Source organism: Pezoporus wallicus, unplaced genomic scaffold, assembly GCF_028554395.1.
Source record: "Pezoporus wallicus isolate ANWC-B61680 ecotype Strahan unplaced genomic scaffold, APGP_CSIRO_Pwel_v1 contig_3817, whole genome shotgun sequence".
In the NCBI taxonomy this organism is placed as follows: Eukaryota; Metazoa; Chordata; class Aves; order Psittaciformes; family Psittacidae; genus Pezoporus; species Pezoporus wallicus.
In genome coordinates this window covers 8,882,314-8,907,146 of record NW_026635157.1, presented here as the reverse complement: position 1 = coordinate 8,907,146, position 24,833 = coordinate 8,882,314, and the positions used below count along the sequence as shown (strand labels likewise).

At 41.6% G+C, this 24,833-nt stretch overlaps 1 protein-coding gene across 16 annotated transcripts in view; it reads left to right on the top strand.

The window, feature by feature from the left end:
• Window positions 1-9,206, top strand: part of EYA4 (EYA transcriptional coactivator and phosphatase 4) — a 150,564-nt gene extending 141,358 nt beyond the window's left edge. For 8 of the 16 annotated variants that reach the window (XM_057408116.1, XM_057408155.1, XM_057408219.1 and 5 more), the window contains 4 exons: window positions 108-222; window positions 1,078-1,199; window positions 3,514-3,614; window positions 5,267-9,206. In XM_057408116.1, the coding sequence (XP_057264099.1) occupies window positions 108-222; window positions 1,078-1,199; window positions 3,514-3,614; window positions 5,267-5,347 (419 nt within the window). In that variant the 3' untranslated portion in view covers window positions 5,348-9,206. Of the gene's footprint in view, window positions 1-107; window positions 223-1,077; window positions 1,200-2,116; window positions 2,321-3,373; window positions 3,475-3,513; window positions 3,615-5,266 lie in introns of those variants that run through there. The other 8 variants (XM_057408108.1, XM_057408135.1, XM_057408182.1 and 5 more) reach the window with 3 other exon arrangements.
• Window positions 9,207-24,833: the final 15,627 nt, after the last annotated feature.

Genomic DNA, 24,833 nt, shown 5'->3' with positions numbered 1-24,833 from the left:
TCAAGTTCTAATGGAGTTCAAAATATAAACAGCAACCTTAAAATCTATACATTCCAACTAATACAGAATTTAAATTTTTTTTCTTTTCTTCCTTTTTTACATAAAAGGACTCCTGGGGCCCGCTAAAAGAGATGCATGGTTGCAATTAAGAGCAGAGATTGAAGCTCTGACAGACTCCTGGCTAACAAATGCACTTAAATCATTATCAATTATCAGCACAAGGTATGTATTTGAGTCTACTGTAAAAAAGGTTTCTAGTTTTGGAACAGGTTGCCCTGAAAAGCTGTGGCTGCCCCATCCCTGTAAGTGTTCAAGGCCAGGTTGGATGGGGCTTTGAGCAACCTCATCTAGTGGAAGGTGTCCCTGAGCATGGCAGGGAGGGGTGTTGGAATTAGATGACCCAAACCTTTCTATGATTCTATGAATTCACAACTATTTGCTCTGAGCTCCATATTCACACCATGGTCATGCTCACATTCCAGCCTGTCAGTGCGTACAGTAGCAAGGCTCTCAGTTTTCTGTTGTGTAACTGCTAGCATAACTTGGCTATTCAGGTTTTCATCTTCAGCATTCAATGCTAGCTTATTAACATAATTATTCTTATCTCTTCCTCTACTCTTGAAACATGAAGCAAGTGATGTCATTGTACTGAAATGTGTATTGGTTGTGTATTTCCTCTCTAGACAGGATGAACAAATTGTGGTTTTGCATTCTCCTAATCCTTTTATTTCACTGGTAGCTACTGCCAATTAATTGCTAGCATGAAAATTATGCTATCAAAGCACTGGAGTGCCTATTTTCAGAGGTATTGAGTGATCTTAATTGTCTCTATTTTAGGGCCTGTTGTTTGGTTTTGTTTTTTTTTTTTTTTAGTTTTGTAAACCACTATGGAATATTTCCTATAAATCAGGTCTGCATATTCTTTTAAAGGATTCGCCAAAATTTTCTGGAAGTGATAGTGCTGAGTGAAAGTAAATGTTGAGGATTCCTGAATATGCTCTTCACAACTGGTTTACCTCCTCAGCACTTGGGTAACAGTTTTACACTATTTAAACTTAAACTGTTTTCTCATTTTAGGAGTAACTGTGTAAATGTGTTGGTAACAACAACCCAGCTTATCCCAGCACTTGCAAAAGTTCTACTATACAGTTTAGGAGGAGCTTTTCCTATTGAAAATATTTACAGTGCAACCAAAATAGGTAAGAAAATTATTCTTTCACCCATTCTGACTACACTGCATTACCAATATATTTTTGCCAGCAGTGGATGAATTCCAAGACACTTCTCTGACACTTACAGTGTTAATTATAGGATTTAGGAATTGCATATGTTCGGATGTGTTTATGTCGATGAATTCCAAATTCATCTTATTTTCAATAACACCTGAAGGAATAAAGGTCTCCAAATTGATTTAAAGCCTCAGAAACTCCTAAACATGGTGCAGAAAACAAAAAGTGTGCAGAAAAGAATGAAGAAAAGTGTTTTGTGAATTCAAATATAAGCAGAACTTCTTTAAAATGGCCTCTGCTCTGACCTTGAGCTCTATGTAAGCTAGGCCTCTGCTTCACAAGGTTTTTCTGGAAGCATAGTACATCAGTGATGGTCGTGACAACTGCTGCCAACAGAAGCTGTGTTGATGGATGTCACAAGGGCATTTCCCTATTCTGTTGATAACTGTGTACGTCTTGTGTGGTACAGTTTGGAAATTTATGGCTACTGGAAATTGCATCCAAAATTTTCTTGTAAACCCAGAAAAGTTACCATTCCTGTGAAATGTGACTCAGCATACAATGACGGATAATTTTGGCAGATTTCATGATTTACCAATTATTACTTCAGGAATGCTTAATTTCTGTACCTATATAACATATACTGTGACACTTCATTGACAAAAGCATTACAATATACATTACAGTATATTTCCTAAATTATTTTAATAAGTGAAAAAACTGCATATTCTAACGGGTGTCAGGAAAAACTATCAGTCAGTGATTCTTTAGCTATAGCTGTCCTCTAGACAGAAAGTCTCAAATGCTTTAAAAACTTAAGGCACAAAGTATCCCAAATGCCACATGGTACTGTGCAGCCTCTGGAATGAATGTCATCTGTCATACAGCCTGTACTTGTTGGATTCAGTCACTGAGATTGCACTTGGACCAAAGGAACGAGCATTAACAAATAGTGCCAACAGCGCAGAAGGGGGTGGTGAAGTCAAGCACAGTCTCTGGAGGCGCTGTCGAAGTAATTCTGCACCAGGAATTCCTTCTGGGAACAGTGTGGCCGCTGTTACACCCCTGTCGGGAGCACAGCAAACTCTGGGGTACAAGATCTCTCTCTATCTTTCATCTCAGTGATCTCTGCACTGTGTTGAGCACAGGACTGTAATTGCAGCTCTTGCTTGCACACACTGAAATCTTGTCCTCACTCAACAGTTAATACTCACGATGCTTTTCCTAATCATAAGCCCTTTTTTGTGGGCCACCTTTAAAAAGCAAGAGGAGAGCAGTAAGAATGGGAGATCTAGAAATCATGAGCTTGTAGGAAAAGATTAAAAACCTGGGGTGGGGATAGACATAGTAACAAACAAGGTAAAAAGCTCTTGCAGAGGGGAAAGAAATAATGTTTCTTTACATTGATGGAAGGTCTCACAACAGGTGATGATTTCTTTGCAATAGCGCATGTGTAGGTCGCATGTCAAAGAGAAACCTCCTAATGGAAAAAGGTTAATTAAATATAGAGATCACATGTGGAAACAGTGAAACCATTAGGACAGTTTGAGGATCGATAGCACAATCATTTGTTTATAAAACTGAGCCTGTATACAATTAAAAGGTTGGTAGATGACTTTGCTTGGTCCGTTTCAGTCCTGTTTTTTGTTGTTACGGGTTTAGCCTGCTTGCTTCCACATTTCTTCAAAAGAGTCAAATGGTTCATGAAGTTCTCCCAGGACTGTGTTGTTCAATTTTATTTTGCTTGTCTGTTGTGCTTTGAACAGTTTCTCCATTGCTACATCACCCATTGTTGCAGATAAATTAGAATTAAAACTTCTCTTTCCTTGAAAAAATACTACTGCAATAATAGGGAAATATTTAAATTCTATTCTTCGTTTACTGAGCTATTACTTTTTGCAGTGCTGCTGATTCCTTTATCTTAGTGGCTTTCCTGTAACTATTAAGAAAGTGATTTAGTTTTACCTGGAACAGCCTAATGTCACTAAAGAGATTCACTGCTTCTTACTAGTTTTGGCTCTAAATCCCAAGGCTGGATACTTCAAAAAAGTAGTAGTAACAATGTCTTACCACTGCACTAATCCTTTGTAAGGCTTCATCATAACTCACTTGATAGCTTGAATAAGTAGTGCATTGTTTTTCAGGCAAAGAGAGCTGTTTTGAGCGTATAGTGTCCAGATTTGGCACTAACATAACTTATGTTGTGATTGGAGATGGACGAGATGAGGAACATGCAGCTAATCAGGTAACTTCACTCTGAACTCTTATCTCATTTATCTTCCAGGGAAAGAAAGTTGCTTTGAACGAATAATGCAAAGGTTTGGCAGAAAAGTAGTATATGTTGTAATTGGGGATGGTGTAGAAGAAGAGCAGGCAGCAAAAAAGGTAACCTGTCTTCTGAAATGTTGGTGTGATACCTAGCTACTAATGCAAGCCTTTATGTTTGCATTTCTGTCAGTGTTGCACAATTGCAGAATGACAAATATTTTCGGCCCACAGATGCAGGGCAACAAGAGCATGATGAGATCAAAACTTAGCGTAATCTAATGAACCATTTGTATTCAGCATTTGCTTCACTTCAGTTTGGAAAGAAAAAAAAAAAGCAAAATTATTGTAAAAATAAATGAAAAATTATTGCAGCTAAAATGTCTGACACTTAAGCAAATTAAAGATAAACAGAAGAGACAGAAAGGGCTATTTTATTATAATTGGGTGGTGTTTTTTCTTTAAATGGTGAAATCATAGAGGTTTTAAGAACAAAGTTATGGAGAATGTGGAAAAGCATCTGAAGGACTGTGCAATTTTTTTTGCTGACGTAGATGAAACTCTGTAGTTTGCTGGACCAAATACGATGAACATGTAATTTGATCCAAGAAGGACATATCTGCAAAAGAAAAAGTAACACAATATAGAGATTGTGCACCAAACCTGTGTTGCTAAAAAAAACCTGTTTCCTTAGAAATATTCAATTTTTTCATGATAATAATACACGTCAAAATTTCACCAGATAAGTTTTCAATATTCAGAAACAGATCAAATGGGTAACTTGCACCATGCTTCCCTGTTTAACCCCTGGAAGTGTGGAGACACTGAAAATTTTGTCTCACAATGTCTGTGCAGGACAAGTGATGTAAATATTGCTGTGCTAGGAGTAGCAAAATAAAGTTCCTTTTTAGTGTTGTAGCTAGAATAGAAACAAAATTAAAATAAACCAAAATGCTTATTCCAAATGGTTCCTTATTATAGGTGCAGTCCTGGTGATGGGTCTTTTATAGTTTGTGCTAAACGAAGGTGGTTGGATTGTGTACTTTCCAGTTTAGCATGCTTTTTTCTTAATATTGGCTATATTGCATGGATAGATACAGAATTCAAAGAGATGGATGAATATAGCACACTACAAATAGATCTGAACACAACATGAAAGAATGCTTTTTTTTCTATTCTGATGATTTGATGAAGGAGAATAGCGCATGTATATGCATCTCTCATAGACAGTGTTGCTTTCTGTAACACAAATTATCATTTTCTAAACCAGAAAGGTTTTTTTTCTGACCCAGAAATCTTTTATCCAAAGAAATTCCTTCCTCCCTCCTCCTCCCCCTGCCCTGAGTAAAAAGTAATCCAACTCTGTTTCAAAGGGTTGTGCGTGAAGCTCTTTTAATGAAAGTATCATGGACCTTTAAATGATGGTTTGCTATTTTGCAAAGTCTAATAAATGGAGCAGAATGGGCTTTCCTATTAATGCTCCTTGGTATGGGTTTGCATGCTAACAGTAAGCAAATTGTCCTTATTAAGCAAGAGGCTCTTTCCAAAAAAACTGTTAAGAAAGACTATATAATTATTTTAACTTCAGTTGAACTGTAAAGCTCAGATCTATTTTGGTCTGATTTTTGTCAGTACTTTACTAGCAAAAATCAATCCAGAAATGCAGTGGTGTAAAATACGTGGTGGTAATCTGACTAGCCTCATGTGTCACATATCACCCTGTGTCACAGTGTTCATCCTTCCTGACCTTTTCTCCCCTCTAACAAACACAGCACAACATGCCTTTCTGGAGGATATCCAGTCATTCGGACCTCTTGGCTCTCCATCAAGCACTGGAACTAGAGTATTTGTAACTGTGTTCTGAAGTTGGCAATCCTTTTTTTTTATATATATATATTTCAAGTACACTGAATTTTTATGTGTGGTTCAATGCCTCTGGCTTTACACATATGAATTGTCTTAAGAAGGGAAGAAATATTTGGAGTTAAAAATTCCAAATTGAAGAATTCAGATTGCTGAATGGAGTTAAAAATTAGTGCTACATAAGGAAGCTCTATGGTCTTATATATGCAACATTTTTAAATGAATTGAAACTGTGGAGGTTGCTGATACACACCAAGTGAGCCCTGACAGGAGTGAACAAAGGACTCGAACTGGCAAAGCACCAACACCCATCTTCCAGACAACAAGGTGGTGTTCAACAACATTCCTCAAAATGGGATATATTCTCAGCACTGAGGTTTGAACCAGACTTTAGCCTACCTAACCCAGAAAATCTGAATTGGAATGCACTCAGACTGTATAATGACAATCCGTCTAGACCTGTAATTTGTGTAAATTATTGATGAAAATAATTTACTGTGACTTTATTAGCAGCTGATTTTGGAAGTGGATGCAATTTTTCTTTCTTTTTGGGGGGCAGGGGAGGGAGAGGGTTATATAATATTGTCTCTTTTATAAGTTTGGCAAACAGAATGTGCATAATGATGTGTTGTGCCTTAAAGAGAAGACTGTGTTTGTGTGTTGTAATGTAATTTTGGTTAAAAACTATGTAGATAAACCAAAAAAAAACCAACCTTTGTGATAATTTTTGACATGACCAAATTTGAAATTCAGAGAAAACAAAGAGCAGGGCTGCACTTAAATGCTTTGGCATTTAAGTATTTGTTGCAGGAAGTAAAAATAATAAAGGAAAGTTTGTGTTTTTATTTGGATTCTGAATAATTCCACTGATTGTTTGAGGAAAGTTAAGAGTGTTTGGAGGTTGATACTGGGGACCGCTACCTTGAAAGCTAAAAAAACCTGTTCAACACCTTCAACATCATTTCTTGATAGTCTGACAAGAGAACTAAGAGCCATATTCACGAATAAGTTATTCCACTGAAAGCCATATAGTGAGTACACCAGCTGTGCAAAACAGAACAAATTTACACCCAGCAGAGTTTTCAGGTCGTATTACTGGAAGGTGAAAATGTGGAGTTAAGCCCAAATAGGGAATAAAACACAAGTTTGTGAGGAATAAAAAATTACTAAAGATTCCCTCAGCAGTCAGATGAACAAATGATACTACACTTAGCATATTCATGATCAACACAAGTTGCTGAAATTGCTGGCATAATAACACCGGCCATTTCAGGAGCGCAGTCCACTTTGGTAAATACAGCAGCATTTTGGTAACTTTTCCATTCTGTTTCACATTTATGTGTCTTCCATTTGGGGTCAATGGGATTTTCCTCACCCATTTTTGATTGCACAACAGGATTACACAGGAACAACCCTAAATGTTTTTTGAATCAGATATTACAATAGCATGTCAGGCAGCTGAGCAGATGGTAAGGTGGAGATTTTTATGAAAAAATACTGAGAAACACAGTAACTAAATTTTCATAATTTCTATTAAAAATTACAGTCCATACCATGATAATTACCTTGCGAGTTTTGAATGTGCTACCTTCCAACTTTGGAAAATGAGCAAGGTCTACATTGCACACAGGGGCTCCATGTGCAGCTTGAGCACTCTGAAACAACAAGAAGTTGTTTGTCTCTCATGGCAGAAAATGGAAACTGCTTTTTGTACATGGAGACACCTGAGGTTGCCTTTTCTCTGACCGTGTGAAGAGGTGTGTGCAAGAGAAGATGTTAGATGTAAACTCCAGGTTGTCTACACAAGCACAGTAGTCAGCACTGAGGTGAAGATCTTCCCTCTCTGTGCTGTGAAGCCACCGTATGTCTAGTTACCAGGTAGTAACTTCATTAAACTTTGTAGGTTATATGAAAGTTAGTTGGTAGGTGAAAGCCTGGAGCCACTAAAAGTACAAGGCAAAAATAAATTCATAAAAATGGGATTTCTTTGATGTACTGGAATCGGATATGCACGTCACCGCACAACAAACTGATTATAATTAATTATCATGGGGCAGTTTAAAGCCATCACATGACACTTGCCATGTATGAAATCATTACCCATTAACTATTTGGGTGAAGGATTTGCATATCTAAAAGGTAAACATGAGGCATACCTTCTTTGTATTTACAGTGCCCATCTAGTCAAGTTTGTTCTGGAAGTTCATTTTTCATAAAAAGCTGTAGTACCAGTATGTTGTAGTTTTTCAAGTGGGAAAAAAGTGTTGCTACTGGAATAAGAAAAAAGTTCAAACAGAGCCCTTCTCGACTTCCAGCATCGTAACACTGCATGAGAATCTTTCTCTCTTTTTTTTTTCTTTTCTTTTTGACAAGTCATAGTGTTATTTAAATGCATGAAGCAATTTTGTTTCTCTAAATTATTTGTTCAGCTTGTTCAGCTTTTCAGTATTCTTTTCCTAATCATATGTAAGAACAAAAAATAGCCCAGCAACCACTGTCAGTTCTCATAAAAGGTTTGCAGTGCGTTTGTTGGAGTTGTGCTTAGATCTCTGTGGCTCAGTTAATCTACTGGACTCCTGGAGAGGAGAGGGAGGCAAAAGCGGGGGAAGTTTTGCAGAGCATGACAAAGTTCTGCCACGATAGCAGAAGTTAACTATAAAAATAATTGACAAAAACTTACATCCAAAGAAAATTCAAGGATTTAGCTCAAAAGCCTTCTTCACAATACTAGAATTATAAAAGAAAATTTCAGAGTACAAGTAATTTCCTGCTAAGCAAATGGTGTACACTCCTGCCTTTTACAGAGAAATTGCTCTGATACATTTTCCTGCGTGAACAATACAGAGGAGAAAATAACCAAGGCAGAGACATAGTCACGCCAGACTGTTCCAGATAGGCCTAAGTGGATTAAATGGAAGGCTGGTCATTTTGACATTGAGTGCATTTTAATTCAACAGCATGTTAGTCAGAGACTGACGTCCTTTCAGCGTCTCTCAACAATGAACACTGAACACAATGTCATGTTTTCAAGTATTTTGGGCAAATGAAGTATAAAATATAATGCCTTTTGCTGATACTCTAGCAGTTCTCAGTCAGTTACAGAACTTGACCACTCATTAGGCATTTGAGTAGTCAGCTTGCAGAATACAAATACTGTGTGATAGCAGTCACAAAATAGTACCTTAAATTGATATCACTCTGCGCAGTTCAGTATAACAGTAAAAGGGCAGGAAAAGCTAAAAGTTTTGCTTATTTTTAGATGCCTGTTGAGATTGTGCACAAAGATACAGGCAGCAATTAGCTCCCAGATCTGTGTCCATTAGAACCCAGTGTGAGAAGTAGTGTTTGCATCTAAAGCAGTTGTGGAGTATGTTCCAGTGCAAGCACTGACAAAGGGAGATGAGGCCAAATCAAAATCCTGTATACAACTATACTTCATTTCAGGGCAGATGAAGTCCTGCAGCCAAACAGAACTGCAGAGTTTATGGAGAATATGGACTTGGCCCATGATACAAAGACTAGATTTTAGCTGTGAGGGTGTATCCAGATATAGGGTTTAGGTTCAAAAATCGTCTCTGCTTTACAGGATTGACACCAGGCATATGCTCTAAATGAGTATGGTATTTAGTATCTCTGAAGAGGAGCTGAACTGACACGAGCCAAAATCCCAGCAATAGCAGCATTTTGGAGGTATAATTGAAACCAAGGGTCTCTGTCTTGTATTAGCAGATTATAGTTTATTAGGGCCTACATAATTTAAGAAAATGTAAATTAAAAAGCTTGTAAAATTATGTACAACTTTACTATTTCTCAATAAATACACTTGGAAATGTCATTTTCTGCACTATATGATGTTGTAAGATGCTTGGTTTGTAGCCAAAACCATCCGTTCACAATGTCTCTTAAAGGAGCTGAGTGTGACCTTGGACTCTTTCTAAGTAAGTCTGCGCTGCCTTTGTGGTTCATGCCTGAAGCAGCCCTGTGCCCATGTGGTTTGGTAGAGACCGGCTCACCTGCATACTGTTTGCCGGGTGCAGCCACTGGAGGGAATGTCCCTCTGCTCTGCAACAAGGTTTCCTCACCAAGAACAGTAGGTAACCTTGCTCCAGATGCCAGGTGAGGGACAACTGACACCTTTGTTTCCGTGTCCTTGGGCCGAAATACAAACCAAACCTATTCAGTAGTCTAGACATCTAGTATATTAATTTAAATTCCCTTACCATTCACTTACTAATGTTATGCTAATATCCTTCTTACTGGCATGAGTTTTTGAGGAAATAGACTGGGCTACTGAAGGGCAAGCAGCCATTCCATTTGAAGCTCAAGCCTCACCAAACTTTGTAAGTGTCTTTGGGAGCAGTGCTTCACGTCCTAGTGAGGTGCTGACTTGGTTTCAGGGAAGCAGTTCCCCCCAGAGTCTGATTGTGAAGGCTTTAAGGCAAAAGTGGGACCACAGGACTATCAGCATTCTTAGATGTGACCTTATCGTCTAGAGAACACAGCAAGTGGCAGAGCCTTGGTAACCACAGTGCTTCAGCCACAAGAGACAGCTTGTCAATAGCGTAATTTTGCAGAAGAGTTAGTTGAAAGCATGTCTGTTACAAATATAACTGTTCTGTATGTACATCTGCCTTCTATTCCAATTTTAGGAACAAAAAGGAAGATACATCAAAAATATAAAGAAGGCCCACTGAGCAGACAGCCCATAATAAAAAGTAGTTTTAACACTGTCTCCCAGAGGGGTTTGCATGTGACTCAAGAGGAAACATTTAGTGCCATTTCAGGAGAGGGGGGTCAAAGGCAGTCAGAAAATGGTTTTACTCCCCATTAAAACTGTAGGAGATCACAGAACTTTTCCCTTTTCATATCAGAATGAAAAATGAGATATTGGGGGGGGTATTTAAAAGCTTTTGTCTGGATTAAAGCACAGCATTATTACCTTCATTCCTGGGAAGGTAACTCTGAGAAATTTCTGGGAAACTCAATGCTCTAAATGTCAGTATGTCCTGTACATGACAGTTCACAGTGCTGAACTGAACTGAAAAAAATATATTCTGCTGAAAGCATTTATGGATGGAGAAATAACTCTACCTCATTTGGGTGCAAAAATACCTCTTCCTCATTATCCATTGCCTGCAGAGAATCCCCAAGGAAAACAAAGCAGAAATCCAAAATGGAATTATTTATGTGTCTCTTTTGTTGTTTGCCAAAGTGTTATTATCTCTAGGGGATGCACAATTAGGGTTGACTTGTTTGATCCATTTTCTTTTTTCCAAACAAATAATGGATTCAGAAACATTTAGCAAATGTTTATAAATTTGGGGGAATTGTTTCCGTTTCCAAAAGCCCAGGAAGTAGGAGGAATGCTGAGAAAGTCAAAACATCTCAATAGTTTGTTTTTTCATGCTAGTTTCCCTACAAATTTCAAGGCTTGATTTTCCAAGACTTTCTAACTTGAAACTACTAATAAAAGATGAAGAAGGAATTATTTTTCTTCTGGTTGGGAAGAAAAGAAAGAAAAAGTTTCATAAATTGATTTTCAAGTGGACAAGCAAAGAAAACCCTTTGTTGCACAAAGCATCATTTCTCTAATTTGTCATATGAATTAGTTACCAATCATCCATCTAAACATGGGTTATTAGAAATCCACATATGCACTTCAGTAAGGATGAAGCAGGAGAGCAGAGGAGCATGAAGGACAAGATTTAAATGAACTATATCACATCAAGGAGTCAGGCTGAGAGTGGAGGTTAATTAGACTTGATTCTGCTGTGCTCTCAGTGTCTGGGAGAATTAAGTGTTGCAGAGGAGCGGCAAATGGAAAGTGGTTCACGTTTCCTAGGCTACTACACAGCCTACTCTGCCCGTCACCAGGAAGCACACACTTTTTTTACATGAAAACAACTACTGGAGCTATTTGGAAAATATTAGAAACTGTGAAACTGAATGTGTTTTGGGACTATGCAAAGCAATGCAATGCATGGAACATTTCTAGTCCTCTTTAGAGAAAGTGAATCAGCCAGAAAAACAGTCTGAGCCGTTGCAGGAGTCCGGTGACTATGGGCCTCAGCTGGCATATCAAGCCCCTGTTCTTTGTTTTCAGCTTACCTGGTTAGGATTCTTGGTTTCTAGCTTTCTGACTCAAAAAGATCCTAGTTTGGTCCAATAGTAAGGAGGAATGTTTCTGAAATTTAAAAAAAAAAAGTGAAAGGGAAGAAGAAACGAAAAAAACAAACCTAAACCCCAAATCCCTCCTTACCCAGTGCTAAAATCACTATGCCCATCGTGAAGGATTCTGGAAAAAGAAATGTTCCCAGAAAGGGTTTAGCAGCTGAGAAGCTGTGGTTAGCTGGTCAGTTGGTTGCAGAGTGAGGCAGGACAGAGAAGACAATCGAAAAGCCCAGCAACCAGGAAGAGCATTTTGCCTGGGTGGCGTGTGTGTATCTCTCCTTGTTTCACAGCACACCTCATTTGTGTTCATTGTGCTCTGAACTCCTACCCAAGACAGGTACCCTCTTCACCTGTCCCACCAACGCTGGTCCATGGGTTTTTGCAGGCTGGTCTCTTTGCTTTCTTGTTTCTCTCTGGTTTTACACCTTTTTCTTCCTTCAGTATAGCTGTAGCCCTTCACTGTCTGTGAATTTGCTAGAATCCCAAGTAGCCTTTCAAGTGTACCCATTCCAGCTTTTGCTGGAAATAGAAAGACGGCTCCAGCAATGTTAAGCTACAGAGGCCACAGAGGCAAGCAAGTCCCCACAGCTCTGCCTCCATGCCTGAACGGGATAATGGGCTTGTAGGAAAACGAGATGCACACACAGGACCAGCCTTATGCAGCGGCCCTACCATCCATCCTCACCTCCCTTTGGTAGATAGGGCTGCAAATACCTTCCTCTGCCACTGTTCATAGCCAGCAGATACAGAAAACTCGCAGCAAAGGCTTGAGCCTTTGAATGCAATGAAGGGATTTGTGGAACAAGCACTCAGAATGGATGTGTCTCCCTTTGTGGAGCTGAGAGTGAGGTATTGAGTACAGTTTGCAGGGTTAGTGTAAGATCATGTCTAGTATTTGAGCCCCGATAGCAAGCAAAATGGCACTAAGCAGCAGGACTTCTTTGAAAGGATTTTTGGGTATAGTGGGTTAGCCTTGGCTGGCAAGCAAACTCCCATCCACCTCACTCCTCCCCTCTGTGGGATGGAGAAAGTAGGAAGAACATTAATGAGAAAGCTTGTGGGTGACAAGACAAGCAGACTGCTTAGCAGTTATTGCCATGGGGAAAAGAGACTCCACCTGGAGAAAATTACTTTATTGCTGATTAAAATAAATATCTAATCACTGCATTTGGTAGTGGGAAACAGGCAAACACTAAAACAGCACCTTTCCTCCCCCTGTTCCTCTGCCCAGCTTCACTCCTTCACTGCCAACTCCTCTACGTCCCCTGGACAGGTAAGGCAGGATGGGTGAATAAGGTGGCTATAGTCAGTGAGTATACAGTGGTCCATCTCCACTGCTCCTTCCTCCTCATGCTCCTCCCCGGCTCCAGTGTCGTCTCCTTTCCACAGGCTGCAGTTCCTTCAGGGAGTGTCATGCGGTCCTCCACAAGCTGCAGTGTGGATGGATATCTGCTCCACCATGGAGCTCATCATCATCATCATCATCTGGCCTTGGCACTCTCTGCTCCTTCTCACTCTTTGTTCCCTCCTCCTCTGCTTGTGGGGTGATTTCCAGCCTTTCTTGCACACGCTTTCCCGGAGGTGCTGTCATCGTGGCTTCGAGGCTCTGCCATGTCCTGTGGTGGGTCAGTGGGAGCTGGCTGGGATGGGCCATGTCTAGCATGGGGCAGTCCTGACCACCACCACCCTCACCACCCTCCAGCTCCTGGGTACCTGCACCCAAACGGGGTTGAAAGGAAGGTGTGTCTCAAAAAAACCCATGCAATATCAAATCTCTCATTCTGCATGGTTTTCATGAATAGTGGAAGCCCAGTGGAAGAGGACAAGACAAGTCTGAGCAGGAGGAGACATACAGACCTAACCACAAGCAGAAGAACAGAGGGGAGACACAGGTTTTTTTTCTGCCGCCCAGGTTACCCAGAGCCCATGAAGAGGCCCCAGCACATCTTAAACCTGATGCTGGGGAGCTGCCAGATGAGGTCTCAGCAGGTCTAACTCCTCATGTCTGGATGAGACAGGCAGGGACTTACCTTTTCACATCCTGCCCACTTGCCACATCCCATCTCCAGCCCCAGCCCCACTCCCAGCCCCTGAGTAGCCAGCTTGCAGAGGAACACCTCGTGTGCTTAAAGCCACCAGGCAGGTCCCATTGAAATTCCCACATGCACATGATCCTTGTGCCCAAAATGATCCTCATGCCCTGCACCACCTCTGGTTGTTAGGACCCGTTTAGCAAAGAAGCCAGCAGGCCATTTGAAAAGTGCCACCCAAGTGCATAAGAGCCATCCCAGCCATTTGGCAGCTGGGCTGTTTGCTCCTAGCAACCCATGAAAGCATGGCAACTTACAGCCTCATGATGTCTGCCACATGCAGACAAATAAATTCATTTTCTAGGAAATAGTTAGCTGTTATGGTGAAACCTGAGTAAGAGTCAGCTGCAGTTGATTTAATCCACTGCCATTACAACAAGCTAATGGGCTAAAAGGATGGTTTAATTTATTTATCTGTGTGTATATACACATATATTATTTTTCTCCTGGAATAAACAGTTTAATTGGTGGGAACGGACAGTAGTGAATAAGGACTGAAATGGATATCTTCTGAGTGTGGTTTTAGCAACATACGAATATTATCTTTCACCCATAAAGAGGGCTGACAAGAGGGTGCATATTGCTCTGTGAAACCTGCTTCAGGATAAAAGCTGTTGTTTCTTGGAGGAGGGATCTCTCCTGGCCCTGCATGACTGCCACCTTCTTCATGCAGTCCTGACCTGTCACCCTCAGGCTGCACTTTGCATATGAAAGGTTCTGGACTTGACTGGCGGTGCTGCTCAATATTCCAGTTTAGTCCCTCCATACACAATTCCTGTTAGCAGGAAACAAAATAGAAACAATTAAATGCTTTCTTGTTCCTGTTTTAGCTGCACCATATGGGAGCTGCTAATGTAGCTTAGCTTATCCCTACCGGTGCCTGATCCCATCCCCTTTATTCAGGAGCCCTGTTCAGGGAGGGCAAGGTCTTCACAGGCTATCCCTACCTCCCTCACCAGCATGCCCAGGAGCAGCTCTTCTGCCAGAGCAAGGCTCCAAGGTTCCATGCTGGGGAGGTTTGGTTCTATGAGCAGCCTATAATGCTATCTTTATAAGAGTGCATCAGATGCTATCTTTCTCTCATGGAAATCTTGAAGTTTGATTCAGTTTTATGGTACAAGCCATGTGATATATAGCTCATAGTACTATAGTATAAGAGCCCATGCAAAGGGGTATTTACCAGAAACTCTTAATGACAACTGTGCCTTAGGATCACCCATACTTAAAGCAAAACAAAACAAGGAGAAAAAAAATGGGGGAGGGAGAAGAATGGAGCCAAGTGTGTGGGGCTGCTCTGCTCAAACAGCATATGCACAATGATTTATGAAATGCAATCCTATTCTCAACGATCACCACAGGCCACTGACACATGGCATCTGATGGAGGTAAGGTAATTAGCAAACCCCAGCTTCTCCTGTTACTCACTCGGAGCTAAAATGCAGGTTTTATCGCAAACACTGGGTAGTTTTGATGAAGACCATATTCAACACTTGAACTCCTGGTGACCACAACAGAGGCTGCGTAGCCAGCTGGCCCCTGTGGCCAGTTGAGGTGAAAGAGCTGAACCTGCCCAGGTCCCTTCTCAAGGTGGGCACCCACCCCACTCACCCCTCACAACCTTGCTTTCCACTATCCCAGTGGGAAGAAGGCAATGGCCCAGGCAGCATCACAAGGAGTGCAGCTCCAGTGCTTTAGTGGTTATCTCTGAGTCGTTTTCACACCCTCCTTAGCCTAAATTGGTTCTCAGTGGAACAAGGATCTTAGCTGGGAGGAACCTATTCACAGAGGAAAAACAACTTTGGGGTCTCAAGAAGTCAAAAACCACTCAGCCTAAAGGGTACCCAAGTATTGCTAGTGTCTTTATTTTTTCACTTTACCCAAATGCTCGCAGTGAGTTTTCTTCTGGTTAAACTGCAGTTCCTTAAAAGCAGTTTCTTTATAATGGAAAGGCTGACTCAACCTTCACTCTAATAACCAGGAAAACACAACAGTAAAATGAAACAACAAATCATTCCTCTGACAGTAATGAGGCGCTTGCTTAGACATTTATCTGTCCTTTTACAGGGCAGTAATTTTATGGTTGAAAAGACCTGGTTTCATACTTCATGTGCGGGAAGAAATTGCCAAGCCCTGGCCAAAATTGCCTTATTTAGCAGATGGTAACATTGTACATAATTAATGCATTCATTTTCTTTCTTAAAAACTAGTAAATGCAGCTTATTTGAATTTCCTCCTGAAAACTAAATTTATTAGCTACAAAACACAGAGACTGTGCCAACAGTTTCAAGGAGGTTATATCCTATATTCTCCCCATTTTCTAACTGTTTTCCACCGATATCATCACCTGGGTGGCTCTTCCCCTCTCTATAGGAAACTTCAGAGTGAGTGACAGCTTTCTCCTGTCCCTTTTATTCCTCCATATGTTTTCATGGTAAAGGTTTATTTCCTTCACCTCCATTTAAAATGCAGAAAGACTGCCACTTGTTTGCTGAAAATGACTTTAAATTCATCATCTCTCCCAAACCTAATAAAGTGGCATGTTTACAATGTTAAAGGGAATCAGGTGTATTAATGTTAAATGAAAAAAATCCATATTTATGTAGTGTTATAATAATACCATTTGCCTGGCCTTTCTCAGTCTATTCATCACACAGAAATCTCCCCACAAGTTGCTGTGGAGCCTGTGTGCTGGAATGCCATGCAATAATAAGCCCAAATTCACCATAAATAATGTATTGCAGCAGCCTCCCCCCTTGCTGATGGCAGCCGCAGCAGTGGGGCACACCTGGGGAAAGATTCAGTCCCCAGGCACATGGCAATGAGGAGGGAGCAAAGAAAACCAGGTGGGTACCACTGCTACAGCCCCCTTGTGCTGCTCACGCAAATCCCATTCTTGCTACTGGTTCCAACACACAAGTGCTGCTGGTCCCTTTCATGCTGCTGGTCCTACTGCAGAGAGCTGGAAGCAGAGAGCCTGGACTCTCGCAGGGCTCCTAGGTCACAGCTGCTGATGCCTCTTCATTTTGAAGGCCATCCTCAAGTGTTACCATGGAAGCAGGGGCAGTGCGCACCAGTGGACTGTAACATATTTTTTGGCATTCAGCCATGCTGTTCCCAGCTCCATGTGCACTTCCAGCCATTTTGTTGCGTGAGTCCATGGTGCTAAACAGTATTGCCTCAAGTGAGAGTTCCACGCTGCTTGAAATCCTCCCTTTAAAGGATAGAAACCTGGCCCATCCTGGGCAGTGATGCAGGTGATGGGAACTTCTAGTTTTATGAGAAGAAAGATTTTTAATCTCCTGATCTAGTTTGTAAATTCAGTGGTCAGGTGTGCAGCTCTCAGCAAAAAATTAGGAGGATTCAGTCATTTCTATTAAAGTGGATAACAGCAGAGTCCCTTTGGCAAGTAATATTTGCCAGGCTATGTTTTATATGTAGTTTCCCTAGCCAGCTCCTACCTCACCGCATCTGGGCCGAACATGCTGTGCTCTGGATGTAGCTCTGCAAAAGAAATACCTTGTCTACCTCTTACATGTCACTTGTTCCCCCAGTCTGAAATACACCATCACACATCACCCTATTCACAGAGGTCTGCTCAGAGGTGTTAATGGCATGGGCAAGTTTAGCCTTCGCTGGCACATCTACTTACTTTTGGGTCCCAGCATGGTTATTCTCAAAATCCTGGAGAAAAGAACAGTCAGAGTAGGCAGGTAGAATCTTAACGGCTGGATTTTAAGAAACAAAGATCTTCCTTTCTTTTCTTTCCTTTCCCTTCCTATTAAATTACCCTAAAAAAAATAAATCCTTTAGTTTGTCCAACAGGCTGAAGCCCTTCATGGGACTCCCCACCAAGAGATGTGGTGCTCTACTGGTGAGCAAACCTAGGGAGAGAGCTTTCAGAGAGACACAGTTTGCTTCTTCCCTGCTTTCCCTGAGTGGAAGGGCACTGTTATTTTGTTCTAACACATAGGTAACTGAGGCACAAGTGATTTATGGTGGCCCAGCATGGCAGGGTATGAATCACAAGTCCCAGGCTAAGGTCAACTCTGCCCTTGCCTGTTGCAAAATCCAGTATCTATTCTTCTCTGGCCAAGGCCCCATGTGACTTGTTTATCCTTGAACTTTTATATTCTGCGTTATGTGCAGAGACTGGCATAGGTCTGTAATAAAAGGATTCTGATTTTAAGAGGAATTAATGAAAGAGATACTGAATTTCTATCTAGTAATTCGACTACTTTCATAGAGGTGTGTAGAATATATATCTTTAACTGGTAGCTATCTCTTGTCCCCACACCATCAGACTCTACTCTGTGGTTTTATGCTAGAAAACATCTGGAGAGCATGTGTTCCCTTGCTTCCTTCAGCTGGCTGTCCTTGCCAAATTTCAGTCTTCCTTGTAACTCCAGTGCTGAGCTTGAGTATCTTTATTTGCACCTGTAGATCTCAGAGACAGCAACTCCTGCACTCAGATATACAAAGCTACAGACACTTCACACACAGGCTTCTGGGGTTAATAAAGAAATCTTGTCTCTACTATGCAGACTCTATGATTGTGGTACCTGTGGTGATACTGTAGCACCAAATGTGATAACACATATCTCTGTGGTGCTGCAATATACAGAACACCTTTCTGTGTACAGAAAAGAACCACTGGGCCCTGCAACAATATGTCTCCTTTTAAATGGCTTTAAGAGGATAAGGTATGTAGAGAAGTGGATGACATTGTTTTGGCATATTTCTGAATTAAAAAAGGGGAAACCTCTTTATCTCTGGTAACCGCTGATTTCAATATTGAGATGCATTATGAGAAACATTTTGTCATGATAAATCATCACATTGTACTCCGAGCCTTGTAACTTTAAGTCTTTTGCCATTAAACTTTCTTGACTTTCACAGTAGTAAATTGACAATCGGTCTTTCTGACACTTTTTTATATAGAGAGGCAATGCTTCCAGAGCTTTTATCACTGTGGATTTCAGGATAACATAACAAATAGAAGAAGCCAAACCCCTTGTCTCACTGTTGGGATTTATTAGAACAGTCAGGAACAAAACAAATGTGTTGACATTTGCTTCGTTAAAAACAGCAAACTGAATAACAGAGCACGCAGACTCCGTAATGTGATCCTGGCTAACACGCTTCTTTCCTGTTTCCCCACCTTTGTACTTAATCCCGAGTTCCTCATTGGTTTTCAGTGTGTAGATTACTTCCCAATGCAGAGATTTTCTCATGATACAGCTTACCTTTCTCTTTTTCTTTTACCTTTTCTTTCTCCTTTCACAGCAGCCTACTGCTAAGTAGCACTAATGTCTGGTTTGGAAAAGCCACATTCAATCATGTGTGTTTGGCTTCTTCAGTGTAGTAAAGCTGACCAAAGAAAAGAAGACTGCTCACCATCAGCAGTCCCAAACCTGTAGCTGTGGGAATGGCTGTTCTCCACTTGCCTACTTGCAGCTATTTCTTCAGATAAATTGACCTGCTCTGCAAAAGACTATTTCTGTTACTGCTACTAAATCACAGAAATCATTACATCAATTGTCCATTGAAAAAAGCATCTCTAATGAGGGACAAAGCCCAGCAATAAGTAAAAGGCTGCTTTGATAGCTAAAACTTAGGACCAGCAATACTGAGAGCTGCAATCCCTTGCCAGCTCCTTACAGCATGCTGTGTCTCAGATGTCCAAAGCTTGTCCCAGCTTGGGGGATTTTCTGCTTCAAGGCTCTCTGGGTGCTTTCACAAGTGGAAGTCGTTTCAGTCTTTCAAAGTTATTCAGGAGAACATAGGCAGATGCTGTGCGTTTTACGAAGACATATCAGATCTGATTAGACCAGCTATCCATCACATCTAGCCTGTTTCTAACAGGGACCAGCACCAGGTTATTTCAAGGAAAAAGGAAAAACTTTCAGGACAGATGAAGAGGCTGCTCCCCATGTTGAACAAGTTTATTCCAGTCTTTCTGCAGCTACTGGTTTAAGAAAGCAAATTGTACAACTACCAGCAATGAGGGGATTGATGATATTATTATTCATCATCTAAAACTGTAGTCTTTTCTGAAACTTATCATGCTCTTTCCCTCAAAACTGTATTTGGCAGTCAAAATTACAGGTCAGTTACAACTGTTTTGAAAACACATCTCTCTGTTCTGTATTTCTTCTCCCGATTTTATTTGGTATTGCCTGCACGATATTATGGGGAAGGAAGAATTGTGGAATATAGGGAAAGCAAAATAACAATAATTACAGTCTACTTCTATCAAATGGACAGGGCATGTCAGAAAAGGGCAGCAGTACTTGGCAATGACACTGTATTTTTCCTGACCCCTTCTTCCTACTCCCACCTTTTATGAGGTCAATTATCTGTATACTCAGTAGTGCATAGCTGTGAATTCAGCAAAGATGCCTGAGATAGTTGAAACAATATTTGGGTATTTCAGTCTTTTTTGCCCCTTGCTGATGGAGTATCTCTGTTCATACAGTATTTTTAAATTTTACAATTTATTTTGCTGCTAATCCCTGATGTGCTTTCTAGTCTGTTTTGTAACTATCGTGCATTAAAAATTATCTTTCTCTGACTTAATTTTAGTCAAGCACTTGCATTAATCCAGAATTACAGTTTTAAAAACAGTGCTAACCATTACTGTCTATTGGCATGTGTACTAGCTGCTTTCATTCAATAGAGAACAGTGCATCCAGGGATTTAAACAGAATTCCAGCTGTGTGACAATGGCCCTTACATCTAAGTTAGAGGGGCACCAAGGAATAACCTTTTCACAATGGTTGAGCAAGTTTGGGCATTGAGGGATTAAAATTCCATTTGCCTCAGAATTAGTCCACCTATGGGACTAGTTGGACATCTCTCTAGGATGTGGCAATAATTTTTTGGAGGCCATTTGAAGAGAAGATTATGCTGCATGGCCCATTTAATGAGAGGTAGTGAGTGTCTGAGAGTTACTTGAGAAAACTTCCTGAAATTGCTATCTCTGAAGCTGACAGGCATCCAATAAACTGAGGACACACACCTGTAACATTACTGAAGTGTCAGCTCCATAGCATGCTATCTGTAGTGAAGTTGTCTCGGAGTTGTGTAAGCAGTCTTGTGACTTGCTTGAGAGATGAGGGGAGACACGTGCACTGTAACATTTGGCCTTGGCCGGAAGACGATGACTTCAGTGATGGCAGACAATCCAATAAGTACATTTGTTGTTACAGTATGCCTTTCAGCCAGGCAAATGCTTCTGCTGTGAGCCAAATTTATGTCTCAGACAAATCGCATAATTTATCAGAAAAACAGACCAGACCTATTGTTGCCTACAAAAGCAACAGAAAGAGCCTTTGGAGATGACAGGAATGTGGTCCAAGGAGTTTGCACTGCAGTGTGGGGGGCTTTTCCAGCTCTCAGTGTGTAAGAACAGGCGGAGATAAATGGGCAGATTGGGATCTCTGTAACTTTATCACCCTGTGCTTAACAAGGCAACGAGTTGGCCACAGAGATGTTCCCAGGAGACATTCCGCAAGATCTCTGGAGCCAGAACTTGATTTTCAAAGAAGCTAGGAGAAAAGCACAGTATTTTCACTGAATGAGTTTCCTTTCTACTGAGGTCATAGCACACTGAGAGTGGGTAATTCAGCTATCTGCAAAACATTTCTGCATTCTCCCAGGCATAAAAAAAAGAACCAGTATCCCATGCTCTTATTCCTAGAGAGGCTTTGTGCAAAACAAATTGTCAGCAACCTTAAGAAAGCTGTGGCCCTGCTCTCTTTTAGATGCCTGTTTGAGGTCACAAATTTTCTGTGTATTGATTCATTCTAGGAGTAGTAAGTGAAATGGAGCTGGTGGGCCAATCTCATAGGCATCTGATACCCGAAAATTCCTTGGACCTCAGCCATTTAAATAGTAGACTTAGTCATAGCATTATTCACAGCAGTTGACGGTCTCCAAAAGGCTTTGCCAGTGCCATTACATCTTTCAGCATACCTCAATTCAATTGACTGAGTGCATCTGTTGGGCTGAAGAGAGATGGGAGGCTAGATGTATTAATTTGTTCCCTGAAAAATAGGGTACTACTGAATACCTCCCTTAAAATTTCTAGCTATAGAGACTTCTTGAAGTCTTTTCTGCTACTCAGTATTTTGGTAAAACTGGTGGAATTAACAGCAAACAAATGTGGACTACAGTGTTGCCATGGCAATCCTTACAGGGTTCCTTTAAAAAATTCCTAGCTGTTGCCATGTTTTTCCATTGCCCGTTTTCTTTTGGGACCAGACTGAAACTTACTGGTAATAGCAGAAATATAAACATTATGAAACATAGGACAGAATTTGTAGGATACAACAAACTTTTCAACAGCTGCCTCAATGGAAGACATCCATACGTATTTCGGACAAATGTTTTATGGGTCCCTGGATCCTTTGGCCTCACTGCTATTCAGTGCCTTACAGAAACAGGTTGACACAAATGGCAAGCAGATTACAGCTTTTCATTTTGGAAGTAGAACGAATCTTAATAACACGATGCTCTGGCAGAGGATTTTGTGAAATGCTTCATCACCTCAGACACCAAAAAAACATTAATGGTAGCACTGACTGATGTACTCATTCACTTTCTGGGCAGACTAGTGTCCTGGGTTCAGCAGTAGCAGTCATTTTTCTCCTCCTTGGTAGCTGTTGCAGTGCAGTGTTTTGACTTTCAGCTCGGGAACAGAGCTGATAACAATGATGTTTTGGTTTGGCCAAGGACTTTGTGAGCCTCATGTTCTGCCAGGGAGGAGGGGAAGCCAGGAGGAAGCAGAGACAGGACACCTGACCCAAACTGACCAAAGAGGTATTCCATACCACAGCACGTCATGCCCAGGATGTAACTGGGAGTTAGCCGGAAGGGCTGGGAGACTGCAGGGTTAGAGGAGGTATGGGTCGGTGCTTGGTTGGACAAGTTATCAGTTGGCTGGTGGTGAGGTGATGTATTCTCTTCCCTTGTTATTTCCTTTATCATTGTTATTATTGGTGGTAGCAGCAGTGATTTGTGTTATACCTTAGTTACTAAACTGTTCTTATCTCAACCCATGGGAGTTGCATTCTTTTCGATTCTCCTCTCCATCCCTCCGGGAGTAGGGGGAGGGAAAGAAGGGGGGGAGTGAGTGAACGAGTTACCTGACTGGGTTTAAACCATGACAACTAGTAGTGTCAGGCAGACACATGTTGTTAATGTTTGTCAGAAAATGCCAGTTGTCTTTCTCATAGGTGATGTGAACTATCTGTGGAAGAGCTTGAGTCTTTCTCATAGGTGATGTGAACTATCTGTAGAAGAGTCTTGAAAAGTCAGGAGGGAGAAAAGGGACTGATAAAAAAGACAAATCCAGAGATAAATTTCCTACTTTTGAAAATAATTCCAGGATGCAAGGAAAGACCTTTACGGAAACCATTTTTTTGTGTTGGTTTTGTTAAATAAAAGAGAAACTAGAGGGTCTCAACGACCCCACCACCTCTGTCTTGGGAGTTCTTGGGACTGGGTCAGCGCAGGGAAAGAGATGTGACATGGGACTGACTAAGGCAGGAGAGAAAAAGAAGTTGGGAAAATTGGCCCCTCCACACTGCTGAATAGATCCAGGTGCACAAATAGCTCTGGAGGTGAAACTGGAGGAAGAAGTACAGACAGGAGCTGGAGCAGGGCTGGAGGCTGCTGGTATGGATCAGGGCTTGAAATCTGTAAAGCCATTATTGCATCAGCACTCAGGGTATGAGCTGTTCCTGAACTGCTGTGCTACTGGAAAGCAGTTTTCTTCTCTAGCCATAGGCTGGTGTTGAGATGGAGAATGTAACTTCCCTTTCTGCCTCACATTGAGCCCTCCCAGAAAAAAAAATCAGATATTTTTCCTGTCACTCAGCACTCTGGTAGCTATCGCTCTGGTAGCAGATAAACCATTGCAGGTGAACAGCTGTGTGATGGTTTGTGCCTAGAACAGTGAAGCCCTGGAATATTTACAGAACGCTATTTGTACACATTTCCTCTTTTTTTCATATAGGCTGATCTCAAGTAGATTTTGCTGTGATTGCAGAAACTGTGATTCTCAATACCTTAGCTATGGGAAGGTTTGGATGGGGATGTGAAACTTTTGCTGCTCAAGCATCTATCTGGTCGTATACAGTACATACAATTGGTTGTATTTTGCCTGCTGCAAAACATGGGAGGTACTGCTTGTGTGCCCACTTGCCTTGAACTAACTTCTCATTTCTCTGTACCCCGTGCAGCAGCAATTGCTGTCTTCAGCTCACCAGCTGAACAGAATTTAGAAACCTGTCTGCATTGGTCCAATGATCTATACCTCAGGGAGACAAGTGTCATCAACACAGAGCTCAGAAGCAGTCATTTTAGCCTGTTTTAGTGCCTGCTTAAGTGCTGACCCAGATGGCTGGTAAGTGTAAGGAGCAGGGAGCAGAGGGTGCCTGTGCTCAAGCAACCAGCCCTCACCTCTATCTCGCAGGCAGGGTGGGCAGGTAGCCTAAGGGCTGCTGCTGCTGCTCCCAAGCATCCAGCCACCAAGTTTCTCCTCCAGTGCCAGATTATCACGCACGGGTTGTACAAAAGCACAGCTGAGCATGCTTCAGGAGAGAGAGCAAGACAAACGCTTGTTGTGGCTTTGGTTGTGCTCAAGGCCTTCCTGCTCTGGCTGCTGTTTGCGACTGCGGGGCAGCCGTTGGTGGGGAGACACTGCCACCTCCCGACGCTGAGCTCCAAGCGGATGGAGGCTCTGTACCAGCGCTTCCGGAAGATACTGCAGGGAAAGCAGCGGGAGGTGAGTGCCTGGAGCCCCAGAGCTGGTTCACGTTTTGGATGTAGAGGAGTTTTGGAGAGCTGGCTACAGGCAGCCTACCAGCCAGTGGTGGGAGGTCACGCTCCCAGCTGCCGAGGCGTCACGGTCTGATGTAGAAGTTAGCACAGTGAGCCAGAGATGATACAGGGAAACAAGCCCAAATTCAGCAGGTGGAACTGAGCGGGCTGTCACAGGCTGTAGGTGGCACCAGTAACAGCAGGGAAACAGGAATCAGTAAATTGCCTGTGCCTCTTTCTGCTCAAACCCTCTTAACCACACACCTGGACCACTTTTCTGAAGGAGGAAGGCATTTAAAGGAGGCAATGCTGTAATTTGCTCCTCCAAAACGACCCTAACATGTGCTAGAAATCAGCATAAATTCATGCACCTTTACATTTAGCTGTCAAA